This window comes from Panthera uncia (genome assembly GCF_023721935.1).
Source record: "Panthera uncia isolate 11264 chromosome B3 unlocalized genomic scaffold, Puncia_PCG_1.0 HiC_scaffold_1, whole genome shotgun sequence".
NCBI classification, from domain to species: domain Eukaryota; kingdom Metazoa; phylum Chordata; class Mammalia; order Carnivora; family Felidae; genus Panthera; species Panthera uncia.
The window spans coordinates 105,655,218-105,671,608 of record NW_026057582.1 but is presented as its reverse complement, the minus strand read 5'-3'; the positions used below and the strand labels follow the sequence as shown (position 1 = coordinate 105,671,608).

The window sequence follows — 16,391 nt, the reverse complement described above, 5'->3', positions numbered from 1 at the left end:
ATCAGGCTTGCACTCTGTCTCTTTCAAAAATGAACGTTAAAAAAAATTTTTGTTTAAACCTTAGTTTTTATTTATTTATTTATTTTTTAATGTTTATTCATTTTTGAGAGACAGAGCGAGATGGAGTGGGGGAGGGGCACAGAGAGAGGGAGACAGAATCTGAAGCAGGCTCTAGGCTCTGGGCCCTCAGCACAGAGCCCGACGTGGGGCTTGAACTCATGAACCATGAGATCATGACCTGAGTGGAAGTCAGACGTTTAACCGACTGAGCCACCCAGGTGCCCCGGTTTTGATTTCTAACCCAGTTCTATTTTTCCTATAACCACTTTCTACTCTTTTCATGATACGAGTTTGAAATGTGGTTTAACTGACTGAAACATGTGCATTTTGCTGCAGGTAGGACTTAACTGTATAATAGATTACTTGGATGAATAAACCTGTTTATTTTTTCTTGTAGAAGAAAAGATGCTGGAACCACAGAATGGCGTGATTGACCTACCAGATGATGAGCATGTGGACGATGAAACTTTTCCTCCTTTCCCACCTCCAGCGTCTCCACAGAGAGAAGATGGTGAGGGAGCTGAACCTGATGAAGGTCTGTATGGAGTTCCAAAAGAGTGCCCACGTTCTGTTATCCATCTATCAGCATAGAAATGAGACATTTTGTAAATGAGACTTAAATTATTTAAGTAATATTAAATCTTAATATATTTCTCCAGAGTTAGAGAGAGGAGCACCTGTTCCTGTACCTCCAAAGAGAACAGTTAAACGGAATATACCCAGGCTGGATGCTCAGAGGTACATTTACTATTTCCTTAAACATTTATACTTTTTCTTTACATTTTTTTTTTCCTTATATTAAAAACTTTTAGGGGGCACCTGGGTGGCTCAGTCAGTTGACCGTCTGACTTCGGCTCAGGTCGTGATCTCACAGTTTATGGGTTCAAGCCCTACATCAGGCTCGCTGCTGTCAGCCCAGAGCCTGCTTCTGATCCTCTGTCCCCCTCTCTCTCTGCCCCTCCCTGGCTCACGCTCTCTCTCAAAAACAAATAAACATTTGGAAAAAAGCACCAACTTTTAGTTGGGCTGATGGGGGGATCAGTTCTTTCTAAAGACATATTTTTTCAGTTCAGCAGATAATATTTTTTCTTCTTACGGTTTTGCTTTCTCCTTGATGGCTCTAGCAAACTGGAAATTCAAAACCTATTTCTCTCTACAGATTAATTTCAGAGAGAGGGCTTCCGGCATTACGGCATGTGTTTGATAAGGCAAAATTCAAAGGTAAAGGCTATGAGGTAAGAAATGTCTGATTTTTGTTTTAGACCTTTGTTTTTTCAAATATTGGTAAAACTGTGGGCCCGTTACCATGTTCTGAGGAGTCTTAGAATGTGCCACAGATACTATCATTCATTGTATCTCTTGGGAAACTAAGATGTAGTGGAAAGGGCACTGCTTAAAGAATCAGAAACCTGTCTTACAGTCTAATTTGTGCCCTTGTATGGCTTTAGGAAAATCATCTCTAAGTCTGTAAGCTCTGATTTTATACTTTATAATTTCTAGGAATATAATTTACTTAGTCTACATTAAAGAGCAATTTTAGATTTCAGGAGAGCAAGGACTTTACCTGTATCAATCACTTACGTGTCCCTAAGATATGATACTTATCTTGTCATATGTGTCTGATTCATAGTAGGCATCAGTTAAGTTGTTGAAAAATGAAGACATTTAAGAACTGTCGATCACTGTCCAAATGTATGTTTAAAAAGTCTCCTGGGGCGCCTGAGTGGCTTGGTTGGTTAAGGGTCTGACTTTAGCTCAAGTCATGATCTCATGGTTTGTGGATTCAAACCCCACACTGGGCTCTGTACTGACAGATCAGAGCCTGGGGCCTGCTTCAGATTCTGTGTCTGCGCCCCCTCCCTGCCGTCCCTCTTACACTTGTGCACGCTCTCCCTCTCTCTCTCTCAAAAATAAATAAAATATTAAAAAATTAGAAAAAAGTCTCTTATCTTTTTTTTTTAAGTTTATTTATTTTGAGAGAATCCCAAGCAGGCTCTGCACTGCCAGCACAGAGCCCAGTGTGGGGCTTGAATCCACAAACCATGAGATCATGACCTGAGCCAAAGTTGGATGCTTAACTGACTGAGCCACCCAGGTGCCCCAAAAGTCTCTTCTCTCTGAATCATGTACAGTATAGATACGATTTTTTGCAGATATCTTTGTAAAGCTTTGTAGTTTATGAAGTATTTTCAAATATATTCTTTAATTCTCAACCTGTTCGGTAGGTATTGGTTCTATTATCTAGTTATTAAGGAAATGGAGTTTTATTAGAGTTAGTGTCCATTGCCAATAGTTAAAGGCAGAGCTTAGACTTCCCCTTTCATAGCCCAGCTAGAGTAATGTTAATACAACAGTGAGCACCATCTTGGTGTGGTATGCAGGATAATCGGAAAGAGGAAGAGGCTGGAAGGAGGCAGCTGTTGCACTACCAGGTTGATGATGAATAAGGTAAAGATAGCCTGATAGGGCAGTAGTAGAGAGAGAAACAACATATGGTCCTTAGACAATTGGATAGAAGGAGATAAAAAAAAAAAAAAAAAGGAGTCAAAAATAGTCTCGGGGTGCCTAGGTGGCTCAGTTGGTTGAATAAGTGACTTCAGCTCAGGCCATGATCTCGTGGTCCATGAGTTCGAGGCCCTCGTCGGGCTCTGTGCTGACAGCTCAGAGCCTGAAGACTGCTTCGGATTCTGTGTCTCCCTCTCTCTCTGCTCCTCTCCACCCCGCCCCAAAGTAAATAAACATTTAAAAAAACTTAAAAAAAATCCCAAGAAGGGTGTCTGACTGGTTCGGTCTGTAGAGAGTGTGACTTTTGATCTTGGGGTCATGAGTTCAAATTCCACCTTGAGCATAGGGCTTACTTTGAAAAATAAAATTAAATTCAGTTAAAAACAGGGCACCTGGGTGTCTCAATCAGTCAAGTATCCGACTCTTGATTTCCACTTGGGTCATGATCTCTCTGTTCATGAGATCAAGCCCCACTTCTGGCTCTGCGCTGACAGCATGGAACGTGCTTGGGAGTCTCTCTCCCCCTCTCCTGCTCTTGTACTCTCTTGCTCTCTCTCTCAAAATAAATAAACAATGAAAAATAAAGTCAATTAAAAATCCCAAGATTTCAAACCTGGGAGGCTGAAAAATTGTACCTTTGCTCAGCTTCAGTGGATAGGAAGAGAGAGTAGAAGTCTGTGTCCTATTTTGGCACAAAACTAAATGTAAATCAGGATATTTTATCTTTTTTAAATGTTTATTTCTGAGAGAGGGAGTGCCAGTGAGGGAGGGGCAGAGAGAGAGGGAGACAGGATCCAGAGCTGGCTCTGCACCGACAGTGGAGAATCCAGTGTGGGGCTCTAACTCACAAGATGTATGGTCGTGATGTGAGCCCAAGTCACACGCTTAACTGACTGAGCCACCCAGGCTCCCCTAAATCAGGATATTTTTTTTTTAAATTTTTTTTTTTTTTAATGTTTATTTATTTTTGAGACAGAGAGAGACAGAGCATGAACGGGGGAGGGTCAGAGAGAGGGAGACACAGAATCCGAAACAGGCTCCAGGCTCTGAGCGGTCAGTCAGCACAGAGCCCGACGCGGGGCTCGAACTCACGGACCGCGAGATCATGACCTGAGCCGAAGTCAGCCGCTTAACCGACTGAGCCACCCAGGCGCCCCTAAATCAGGATATTTTAAAACATACCCATCTCAAAAAAAGGATGGGGGTGCCTGGGTGTCTCGGTTAAGCTTCCAGTTCTTGATTTCGGCTCAGGTCATAATCTCATGGTTGGGGTATTGAGCCCTGCATAGGGCTCTGTGCTGGGCTTGGGGCCTGCTTAGGATTCTGTCTCTCTCTCACACCCTCTCCCTCCCTCCCTCCCTCCCTCCCTCTCCGCCCCTCCCTCACCCTCATGAATGTGCGTGCAAACACTCTCAAAAAATAATAATAATAATAAAACCATACCCATCTCAAAAAAAAAAAAAAAAGAGAAGGACACCTGGCTGGCTCAGTCAGTGAAGCATGGGACGCGATCTTGGGGTTGTGAGTTAAAGTCTCACGTTTACTTAAAAAAAAAGAGGGGCGCCTGGGTGGCTCAGTCGGTTAAGCGTCCGACTTCAGCTCAGGTCACGATCTCACGGTCTGTGGGTTTGAGCCCCGCGTCGGGCTCTGGGCTGATGGCTCAGAGCCTGGAACCTGCTTCCGATTCTGTGTCTCCCTCTCTCTCTGCTCCTCCCCTGTTCATGCTCTGTCTCTCTCTGTCTCAAGAATAAATAAAAAAACGTTAAAAAAATTTAAAAGAAACCAAAAAGAATCCCACCAAAACCTTAAAACCATACCTATCATTGCCCTTGTTGAAATTTTTGGGTTGTAATGATGAATTGGTGCTTTGAATTTAATGAAGTCTTCATCATTTTCATAATAAGTACTTTTTTAGCATAAATGAGTATCTGAAGGATAAAAATTTTGTGTTTTTTCACTGAGTGAGGGTAGGCTCTGAGAGTTTATGCTATTTAGTCTTCTGTACTTTGCCATTGGAAATTCTTATTTTCTCACAAAGTTGAGTTCTTACTGCTTTTTTCTCCGTGTATGACTTAGGACATCCTACTGTATTTGGGTGTTTCTCTTCTTGTGACCCTTCCGTCTAACATGACATTGTGAGGTGACTGACCAGCTACACCCAACAATTGGAAAATAATCTTAGGTGATTGGATTAAAAGAAACCTTTTATATTTATTATCAGAATGAGAAGGATAACACATGCTCTTAGTATTACATGTTTAGTTATTGGTAGGCTTGACCACTGGCTTCTTAGACAAGATCAGATAACAACAATAATAGCCAGTATCTGAGTGCATACTTTGTCAGGCACTTTACTTGTATCACTTACTCCTCATAACCCTACAAAGTGTGTATAATATTATTCTTATTTTATACATGAAGAAGAAGGCATAGAGGTAAAGTGATTTGTTTAAAGTCACACAGGGTAGGGTGCAGAGGAGAGCATAGTTGATTTTACCTAGGGGTGGTAGAATTGAGATTTGAATCTATGCAGTCTGACCCGGAGCCTGTGGTTTTGACTACTCTTTTTTTTTTTTTTTTTTTTTTTTTTTTTTATTTTTATTAAAAAAATTTTTTGTGGGGGGGCGCCTGGGTGGCTCAGTTGGTTAAGCGACCGACTTCAGCTTGGGTCATGATCTCACGGTTTGTGAGTTCAAGCCCCGCGTCGGGCTCTGTGCTGACAGCCCAGAGCCTGGAGCCTACTTCAGATCCTGTGTCTTCCCTCTCTCTCTGCTGCTTTCCCCGTTCACGCTCTGTCTCTCTGTCTCTCTCTCTCTCAAAAATAAATATAAATAAATTATTTACAATAATAATAATTATTAATATAATCATAAATTATAATAAATACTAATAATAAGAAATATATACATAGTATATGTAAATATATAATGCAATTATATATAATAATGTATAATATATAATTATATAAATGTATACATAATGATAATAATAAATCAGACATAATGAACAATATAATAAAAATAAGTAAACATTAAAAAAAAAAAAAACAGAGCCCGATGCGGGGCTCGAACCCAGGAACTGTGAGATCATGACCTGAGCTGAAGTCAGATGCCTAACCGACTGAGCCACCCGGGCACCCCTGACTACTCTATTTTAAAATACTGTTGGATGGGGCACCTGGGTTTGTGAGTTCGAGCCCCGCATCGGGCTCTGTGCTGACAGCTCAGAGCCTGGAGCCTACTTCAGATTCTTTGTCTCTCCATCTCTCGGCCCCTTCCCTGCTCATGCTCTGTGTCTCTCTGTCTCTCAATAGTAAATAAATGTTAAAAAAAATTAAAAAAAAATATTATTGGGGCACCTGGGTGGCTCAGTCGGTTAAGCATCTGACTCCAGCTTGGGTCATGGTTTTGTGAGTTCGAGCCCTGCGTTGGGCTGTGTGCTGACAGCTCAGAGCCTGGAGCCTGCTTCGGATTCTGTCTGCCTGTCTCTCTCTGTCTCAAAAATAAATAAATGTTAAAAAAAAAAAAAATACGTTGAGAAGAAGTAAATATTTTATAGTAAAACCAGGAATTTAGAATTTTGTCATTCATTAGTTCAGTTTATTAAACTTTGTTTTTCATTTTCATTTAAAATTTTTAATGTTAAACTGAAATTTCATATATAGGTAGTGTGCTCTGAGAACATTTAAACTGTTGTTGCTAGTCTTTGTACTTTGCCCTTGGGATTTCTGAATATATTTTCACAGTGCTGAATTCTCAATACTTTGTTTTCTATATATGATTTAGGGACCTGTCATTTTGTTTAGTTATTCCTAAAAGATACCTTGACATATTTTATTAAAGCTTATTTTCATATGTTACTTTACAGTTCTGAAAAGACACATGGTTATCTTTTAACTTTTATTAAGTTTTCGTACTGTTTTTTTTTAAAAATATGTATCTAGTGCTCTTTCAGACTGCAGTTCTCTAAGCTCAATAAATATTTCTCTTAAAGTTTCTTCAAAAGTTTCTTAACCATATAAATATAAAATGACACCAGTGACTTTGGCATTACTATTCAATTCTAAAATCTGCTGACAAGGTCAGTTGTGAGAATGGATCTTCTATTTAGCATTTTTATTTTTATGTGCCAGGCTGAAGACTTGAAAACGCTAATCAGACACATGGAGCATTGGGCACATAGGCTATTCCCTAAACTGCAATTTGAGGATTTTATTGACAGAGTTGAATACCTGGGAAGTAAAAAGGAAGTTCAGGTAGGTGTGGAGATGATTATGAATATCATTCACAATGCTAAATCCTGCCAAGTATGGATTCAGTTGAGGCTAAGTAGCTGTTTGCATTTTCATTTTCAAATCTCTCTCGGTAGAGAGAAAGGAAATTAATAGTACTTATTTGAAGAACAACCTTTTTGAAACTAAGAATTGAATAAATTATCATTTTCCCCCAAATGTTACTGGTGAAAGTATAAAAATATCTTTTATTTTCAGACTTGTTTAAAACGAATTCGACTTGACCTCCCTATTTTACATGAAGATTTTATTAATAATAATGGTAAGAATATAGGTTTATTAATATAATATTGCTTTAGAAATAGATTTAGTTGGGGTATGGGTAGATTAAGCACTGAGTTCTTCGTCTATATTGTGTATATAATTACAGTAAATAGGAATGAATTAAGATGCCTTGGTATGTGTTGTTTAATACTTGTTTCTTAAAGACATGACTGCAGTGCCATTAACAGATGTTGTAAAAATATATTTCGCCACAGAACTTGAGCTTTTGAGAAGTCAGGTGGTGACCCGTCGATCCTTTGTGGTGCTTGTTAATGAGAATAAATGACAAAATAGAGTGTTCATATACATATACACAACTAAGAAGGGGCTTTGGGGAATTAGAATAATTTGATGGTGAAATAGTTTACTTTTCTCTTAAGAGTACAGATGCTGTACATAGATGGTCCTTAACAATGGTTTCATTGCAATGATTTTTCAGCTGTATGATGGTATAGAAGTGATAGGCGTTCAGTAGAAGCCGTACTTAGAATTTCAGATTTTGATTTTTTTCCTGGGCTAGGGGTGTGTGCTAGGACACTCTCTCGTGATGCTGAGCAACGGTGGCCGCACTGCCCGGTCAGTCACATGATCATGAGGGTAAATAACCGATAACACTGACAGGCATTCTGTTTTCTACTTTAGTACAGTATTCAATAAATCACATGATATGTTCAGCACTTTATTATAAAATAGACTTTGTGTTACACGATTTTGCCTAACTGTAAGCTGGTGTGCATGTTCTGAGCATGTTTAAGGTAGGGTAGGTATATTAAATCCGTTTTGACTTTAAATATTATCAACTTACAGTGGGCTCATCAGGATGTAACCCCATTGTAAGCTAAGGACGATGTCTATAGGATTTTAGTAAGACCTATGTGACTGTTCCTGGTATCGATTGCATTTGTTAGTTGTCCAATGCAACCATAGGCAGTCACACACATCAAAACGTATGGTTCCTGCCGACAGGGTCTGTATAGTTATCAGATTTTCTGTGCGATGGCTCCATACATGTTTGTTTATTTTTGTCTTTTAAACTTTTAATAGATGTAGAAAATATAGGCTGCGTTTAGAATCCCGCGAAGTTATTTATAAACTGCTTTTAAAAATGTGAAGGATTGTGATTTAAATAATCCAAGATTTAAATATTTTGGAAAACGGGGCGCCTGGGTGGCTCAGTCGGTTAAACGTCCAATTTCGGCTCAGGTCGTGATCTCACAGTTGGTGAGTTTGAGCTCCACACCGGGCTCCGTGCTGACAGCTTAGAGCCTGGAGCCTGCTTCAAATTCTATGTCTCCCTCTCTCTGCTCCTCCCCAGCTCATGCTCTGTCTCTCTCTCCTTCAAAAATAAATAAAAACTATTAAAAAAATTTTTTGTAAATATGTTGGTAACATATGGTATGTGTCAGTGGCATGGGATTTGGTAAATAAAAAGGAATTAGTAACGACAGTCTATTCCACAGCACATACCACTGCGTTAGATTGTTCAGCACTTTTTGAGTTGCATAGTGTGTGCTAAAGTTTCAGGGATAAAGATGAATAAGTTCAGACCCCTTGGCTCATGGGCTGACAGACTAGTGAACGAGTGAGATATAACACTACCTCTGTTCTGATAGGTGCTAGAATTAGAAATATGAATAGGGCACAGGGTAGGGTGCAAAGGAGAGCATAGTTGATTTTACCTAGGGGAGGGGAAAGATTCACAGAGGACGTATCACAAGTCCTTTGAATGATACGGAGTAGAGTCCAGGCAAAGGTGATTTTGGAGAGAGGGACTCATGCAGGGGCATAAATTAACACAGGACTAGTCATGGAATTACAGGCGTGCTGAAATCCTGGGTACATAGAAGAGGCCTATATCACACAGCCTTGTTGTATCTGTTTTCTTTGTATCCTAAGAGGATAGATTCCAAATCTTTTGGATAAGGGACTGTAACAGTACATGTTTTGAGCATTTTATTTGTTTTTATAATACACGTTAAATGGATATGGTAAATAGTGCACATTTTTATTTTCACCAAAACATTATTATGAGGTTTTAAAGTGAGAACAATATGATTGAATGAATGTTCTACTGTTTTGTTTTTTTTTTTTCCAAAAATCTTGTGCTGATACTTGATCGATGATTTGAAGGTGGGGTGTAGATACAGTATTTTCCCACCCAATCTTGGTTTTACCTTATTAAGATGCATCCAAACGGAAATAGAGTATCACACACCGCACTTCACAACTCTTGGTATCCCTTTTCCAATCCCATTCACTAATGCAAGGATTTTTGGTCGAAGTTTACAAGTAAATTGTCATCTACCTTTTATCAATCATTTTTCTTAAAAATTAACCAGGGGTTGGGGCGCCTGTGTGGCTTAGTCGGTTGGGTGACCAACTTCGGCCCAGGTCATGATCTCACGTTTAGTGAGTTCGAGCCCCACGTCGGGCTCTGTGCTGACAGCTCAGAGCCTGGAGCCTGCTTCGGATTCTGTGTCTCCACCTCTCTCTGCCCCTCCCATGCTCATGCTCTGTCTCTCTCTGTCTCTCAATAATAAATAAAAAGTTAAAAAAAATTTGTTTTAAATCAGGGGTTATATTTTTATATTTTTGGGAGACATATAGTCCTATCACTCCTCTGCTCAAAGCCCTATAGTGGCTCCTTATTTCATCCAAAGCAAAAGCCAAAATCCTTATAATGTCCTACTTGGCCCTACAGTATCTATTCCTTACCCTGCCTCTTTTGCCTCTCTGACTGTATCATTTACAGTGCCCCACTCACACTGCTTCCACAACACTTGCCTCCTAGCTGTTCCTCCAACCTGCTAGGCGCATTTTTGTCTTAAGGCTTTTGCACTCTTACACTCTGCCTTGAACACGTCCTCTGTCTTTCCCGCCCCCAAGTCTGCATGGCTCTCTTACCTCCTTCAGACTGTGCTCAGATGTCAACTCAGTGAAGTCTCTGTAGCCGCATTATTAAAATTGTACTCCCACCCCCGGTTCTGATTCCTCTATCCTTTTTTTCCCATAGCACTACTTCCCTTTAATAATTGTTGCATGTTTGCTTATCTGGTAGTTGACGTGTGCCGAAATGATGGCATCCTGTAGCACGTTGAATATTTGTCTTTAGCTTCTTTGCCACAGCGGCTTGCCTGTGAATGTTGCAGTGAGTGAATTTCATGTGTGGTTCTAATTTTTTTACTCCCATTTTTATCAGTTGAAGCTCCATCAGTGATTATGTTCCCGTTGTTTTTCCACATAACATTGTATTAAAGAGGCCATTTACTGTTGAAGAGATCTTTCCTTTCATGACCCACAACACAGTAGTTCGATATGTATTTCATTATCATTAATTTGGAATCCTGTAAGCCATGGATGGTGAAGCATATTAGATATCCCAAAATTGCATAGTTGGTTCTAATACTTGTCTCTTAACTTCTCTAGCGATGTTTTCTGTCTGTCTTCCATCAATATTTCCTGACAGAGGAATGGATTTTGGTTTCTGGCCGCATTTTTTTTTCCATGTCTGGAAGGTCAAGTGTGTTGCTTTTTGTCTTTCACTGTCAAGGAAGAAACCTCAAAAGGGATTTGGATTGTAAAATTAAATATCATATGATTTTAAACCATTGGAATAGTTGTACAGGTTTATCTTTGTCCTGAAATGTTGTGCTAGTTGTGATGGTTTTTACTACATTAGCTAATACCTCAAGGCACAATGTATGTAAATTCATATTTCAAATGGTCTTCTTGATGGAAATTTTTTTTGTCTACTTGTCAGATCAGAGGACGTTATTTTTTTTAACCCTGTGATGTGAATGATGTAGGGAGAAGGTGAAATGTCAGCTTTGCCGTTCTCTTAGTTCTTGCTTGTATCTCTATTATCTCCTGTCTACCTTCTCTTCTACATATTATTTTGCAGAAATATTTTTAAGCTGTCACTTACGCATTGTGTATTAAAACTAGACAGTTTACTTAACTGGGCAATCAGAATCAACTCTGTGTCACAATATGCTGAAATTCAAAACATGAGCAAGGGCCCAGCTCTCCTACCCTTCTACAGGTGGAACTCACTGCTTGTCATATGGATAAATGATAATTTGTCACTGCCTGTCTTGAATTCAGTACGACAATTTTTCTTAATTCTTAAATGAAATATAAATGGAAGATACAATATTTACTTTCCATCCCACTGTGGATCATTTCAGGGGCATCCTACTTTGAGGATTATTGGTGTACAGGGCTTTAAAGCTTTATTAAGACTAGGGGCACCTGGATGGCTCAGTTGGTTAAGTGCCCGACTCTTGATTTCAGCTCAGGTCATGATCTCATAGTTTGTGAGTTTGAGCCCCACATCAGACTTTGCACTGACAGCTTGGAGCCTGCTTGGGATTCTCTCTCTCCCTCTCTCTCTCTCTATCCCTCCCTCTGTCTCTTTCTTTCTCTGCCCCTCTCCCTTCCTCCTTCCTCCTTCCTCCTTCCCCCTTCCCCCTTCCCCCTTCCCCCTTCCCCCTTCCCCCTTCCCCCTTCCCCCTTCCAAATAAATAGGTAAACTTAAAAAAAAAAAAAGAAGAATTTATTGAGACTAATATAGAGAGCACTGAATTATTAGTCGGGTGCTTAACAGACTGAGCCACCCAGGCACCCGAGTTATTTTTTAAATTCACGTGGAAATATGTTCATAGATCTCTAAATTTCTATTCCTTTTCTTTTTTTTTTTTTAAAGATTTTATTTTTTTTTCAAAGTTTATTTATTTTGAGAGAGAGAAAGCAAACAAGTACAAGTAGGGGAGGGGCAGAGAGAGAGGGAGAAAGAATCCCAAGCAGATTCCACATTCCATGCTGAGCCCAGTGTGGGGCTCAGTCCCACAACCATGAGATCATGACCTGAGCTGAAATCAAGAGCCAGACACTTAACTGACTGAGTCACCTAGGTGCCCTTGGAAGATTTTATTTTATTAAAAAAAATTTTTTTTTTAATATTTATTTATTTTAGGGAGAGAGAGGGACAGAGCTCAAGCAGGGGAGAGGCAGAGAGAGCGGGGGAGACACAGAATCCGAAGCAGGCTCCAGGCTCTGAGCTGTCAGCACAGAGCCCGACATGGGGCTTGAACCCATGAGCTGTGAGATCATGACCTGAGCCGAAGTCAGATGCCCAACTGAGTGAGCCACCCAGGTGCCCCTGAAAGATTTTATTTTTAAGTAATCTCTACACCCGGTGTGGGTCTCAAACTCACAACCCTGAGATCAAGAGTTACGCACTCCACTTACTAAGCCAGCCTGGCACCCCTCCCTTTTCACTTTGTGTCTGAGTTTTATTTACCCTATTAAAAATTAGCTTAGGGCAGGGCACCTGGGTGGCTCAGTTGGTTAAGTGCCCGGCTCTTGACTTCTATTCAGATCATGATTTCATGGTTTGTGGGATCCAGTCCCAGGTTGGGCTCTGCACGGACAGTGAGGAGCCTACTTGGGATTCTCTCTCTCTATCTGCCCCTCCCTCACACGCATGCTCTCTCTCTCTCACTCTCAAAATAAATAAATATTTAAAAAAAATTAGCCAACATAAAATTACTACTGTGTATCATACAGACATTATAGTAAGCTGTTAAATTGTTTTTGTCGGATGTAAAACAAGAATATCCTTTGGATTCTTTTAAGTTCTTTTATTAGCCCAAGCAGAAAATATTTTCTCATCATAACTAAGAACTTTTGCTTTGTCTTCTTGCATATTTTTAAACTAGTATTACCATTTGATTTAAAAGGTCTCTTTGTTTAAAATTTATTGTTCTTTTGTTGTAAAGATTTATATTTCTTTTCTTTTTTTTTTTTTTTAAGTTTATTTATGTTGAGAGAGGGAGACTGAGCACTAGCAGGGGAGGGGCAGTGAGAGAGAAAATCCCAAGCAGGCTCCTCACTGTCAGTGCAGAGTCCAATGCGGGGCTCAAACCCATGAATCGTGAGATCAGGACCTGAGCCGAAACCAAGAGTTGGACATGTAACGACTGAGCCACCCGGGTGCTCCCTCCTCTTACAGATTTTTTGTGGTTCAGTACTGTACATGTATTTTCTCTTGTTTATGTTTTCCTTTAATAACATTGTCTTTTCTCTAGCTTACTTTAAAAATTGAGTAATACATATAACATAGACAAGATGTGATAAGTTTTGGGGGAGGCAAAAGTTATATGTGGATTTTTGACTGTGCTATTGGCACCCCTAACTACTATGTTGTTCAAGGGTAATCTGTATTTGTAACATTCTCACACCTCAGAACAATTTGAAGAAACAAATTTGTTTCTTCAGATCTGGCATCTTGTTACTTTAAACTGGTTTTCAACTAATAGCTGCATAAGGTCTTTTTCTAACTATGGATGTACTAACTTTGATTTCTACTCTAGATGAAGTAAGAGAAAATAATGTACATGATGTAACTGCTACCGAATCAGATCCCTTTTTGACAAGCTCATTGGAAAGTGAGAAGTTTGCTTCTGAGTCGAGTAGAAGCCTGACAGAAGAAGAACAACAGAGAATTGAGAGAAATAAACAACTGGCCTTGGAAAGAAGGCAGGCAAAGCTACTGAGTAATAGTCAGTCCCTCGGAAATGGTAAATTTTATGCTGGGTTTTATGTGCTACCATTAATATATCAGGGACATGTTAGAAATTTTAACTTCTCTACTACCTCCAAAATAAAATACCTCTAGGAATAGAAAAATCTGATACAGTATATTAAGTTTATGTATATCTGAGAGAGAGGCAATGCGTGTGTGTATGTATGTGAGAGCTATTTGGAATCTTCAAAGAATAAATGGAGTCCAGGATGGTTTTCTGGATAGCTGAGTACCTCTTGAAAAATTATTTTAATCACTTAAACTTGATTCTGAATCTTTCAAAAATATATTCTTCCCTAACTCCTTAAGGCATGTGACACATATTTTATCTGTAGGGTCATAATTACGAACGTTAATTATTATGGTACCTTCCTAAACATACAAAATGCCTTCTGTACCCTTTGAGGATTCAGAGCCATTTGCTATGACGTAAATAGGTCCTTAATTGCTTTTTATTGCATTTTGTCACTTAGCTGCCGGTTTGCTTATCAGATGCATTCCCTTTTTTAAAACTGTCTTAAATTTTGCTGTTTTTATTTTTTATTTTTAATTTATTTTTTTAAGTTTATTCATTTTTCAGGGTGCCTGGGTGGCTCAATTGGTTAAGCGTCTGACTTTGGCTCAGGTCATGATCTTGCGGTTTGTGGGTTCAAGCCCCGCGTCCGGCTCTGCGCTGACAGCTCAGAGCCTGGAGCCTGCTTCAGATTCTGTGTCTCCCCCTCTCTCTGCCCATCCCATACTCTTGCTGTCTCTCTCTGCCTCTCAGTAATAAATAAGTGTTTAAAAAAAAAAAGTTTATTTTGAGAGACAGAGTTAGTGGGGGAGGGGCAGAGAGGGAGAGAAAGAATCCCAAGCAGGCTCTGCACTGTCAGTGTGGACCCCGATGCGGGGCTTGAACTCAACGAAATGTGAGATCGTGACCTGAGCCAAAACCAAGAGTTGGACACTTATTGACTGAGCCACCCAAGCGCCCCAAAATTTGCTGTTTTTAAAATATACTGTGGGTTTGGAAACTTAGACAACCAAGTTTGTCAAAACTATATTTAAAAATAATGAAAATTGGTTTTGAATGCACGAAGGAGGATCACATATATCTTTTTCAGTTTCCAATGTAGTTTTCCTTTTGAAATGGGAAAATAAGAATTACAGTTAAGTGTTGGCATGTTATAAAACAAGTTTCACCTAAGATAATAAAACTCTCAAGTGAAAATTTGTGTCACTACATTATCATTCTTTCCAATTAAAATGAATTTAATCTTCAGCTTTACAAATGGATATTTTATTACTACCAGGTGAAAAATTACATGAAGATACAACTATCACTGATGGCAGTTCCTTGCTGTCATTATCAAAGATACCTGGCAATAAGCATTTTAAGGTTTATCTTCTATTTATAATATATGACTTTAAAATTTGGCCAAATAGATACAAGGATCCTAAATTTTCTTTGCTAGAGGTCACTTTGACATTTAGCTGTTTAGAGCATTTGGTTTTTATTTTTATTTATTTTTAATAGATTTTATTTTTAAGTAATGTCTACACCCAGCCTGAGGCTTGAACTCAACCCCAAGGTCAAGAGTTGCAAGGAGCATTTGATTTTTAAAAACGATTGTCTAGTAGTTATGATTTTTGAATGAAAATAGTTGCATTTGGCTGTGATTCAAGGTTTGAGTTCAAGACTTGCATTTTTGAGTGGACTTTGTACATGTATAAAAATGGCTGTTTTTAGGAAAATGATCATAGATTTCATTTCCACTGATGTAAGTTTGTGGAGAGATTTGTATTTATCAGGTAAGATTGGATCAGGTGCTTAGAAGGAGTAATTTCTCTTTCAGACTCATTAGCGAGCATACCCGGGGCAGAGACCATCGAAGAGGTTAATACAGGGGAAGATCAAGAGGAGGAGTCATCAAACAGATTTGACAAAGACATTCTCGACAGTCCACACAATGATGCTGCTGCCAATGCTGTAAATGAAGAGGAGGAATTAAAAATAGAGAAAACACAACTGGACCAATCCTTTTAAAATGTATAGTGGTAACTTTATGCTTTATCTGGGAATGTCACTGAGGTTGGACAGGCCTCAACTAAGAGAAAAGCTGTTAACTTGCTATCCTCTAAGTTTTAGATTACTATGTATTTTGTCTACTCGGTGTGAAAATCCTCATGTAGTAAGACTTTCACAGATTCCTGTTTAAAATCTGGTATTATAATTATACTCGTTTCTTATTTGGGTTGATTTATTCCCTTTAGTGTTTATATAGATATGACATGAAAACGACTAGGAGTTAATAAGCACCTTCTGCTGCTAGTGTGCCATTGAATGTTTCCTTTTCACACAATTGGGTGTTTTTAAGATGTAAATATATAATGAATATTAATGTCTTTTTAAAAAAGAAATAGAAATCTTACAAATTGTCTCTAAAGGCTTTATGAAAGTTTCTCATTGCTGTTTAGTTCTGCAATGTACACTTCTGGTAAAATGTTTAAAGTTTTATATGTGCTTATGTATATTTTGAGGAGTCACTTTAATACTTAAAGCATCACATGAAAGGCTGACATATTGTCTGGCCTGCGTGGGTGCTAGGGAAGTTCCAGTGCTCCTTGGTACCTTAACAACTGGTGGGAGAGAAACTTGCAAAGTATCATGGGGAACACATAGCACCTAGGGAGGACTCACAGGAC

General features: G+C 39.1%; 1 protein-coding gene and 1 non-coding gene across 2 annotated transcripts; both read left to right on the top strand.

Moving 5' to 3' along the window:
• The first annotated feature begins 457 nt into the window (after positions 1-457).
• Positions 458-16,354, top strand: TIPIN (TIMELESS interacting protein). The gene is made up of 7 exons (XM_049613783.1): positions 458-595; positions 720-798; positions 1,220-1,295; positions 6,698-6,820; positions 7,055-7,118; positions 13,495-13,701; positions 15,542-16,354. The coding sequence occupies exons 1-7, from the start codon at positions 466-468 to the stop codon at positions 15,730-15,732; spliced, it is 870 nt and encodes a 289-aa protein (XP_049469740.1). The 5' UTR covers positions 458-465; the 3' UTR covers positions 15,733-16,354.
• On the top strand, positions 7,996-8,131 carry LOC125910627 (small Cajal body-specific RNA 14). The gene has a single exon (XR_007454123.1). It is a non-coding gene; the product is annotated as a small Cajal body-specific RNA 14 (non-coding RNA).
• Positions 16,355-16,391: the final 37 nt, after the last annotated feature.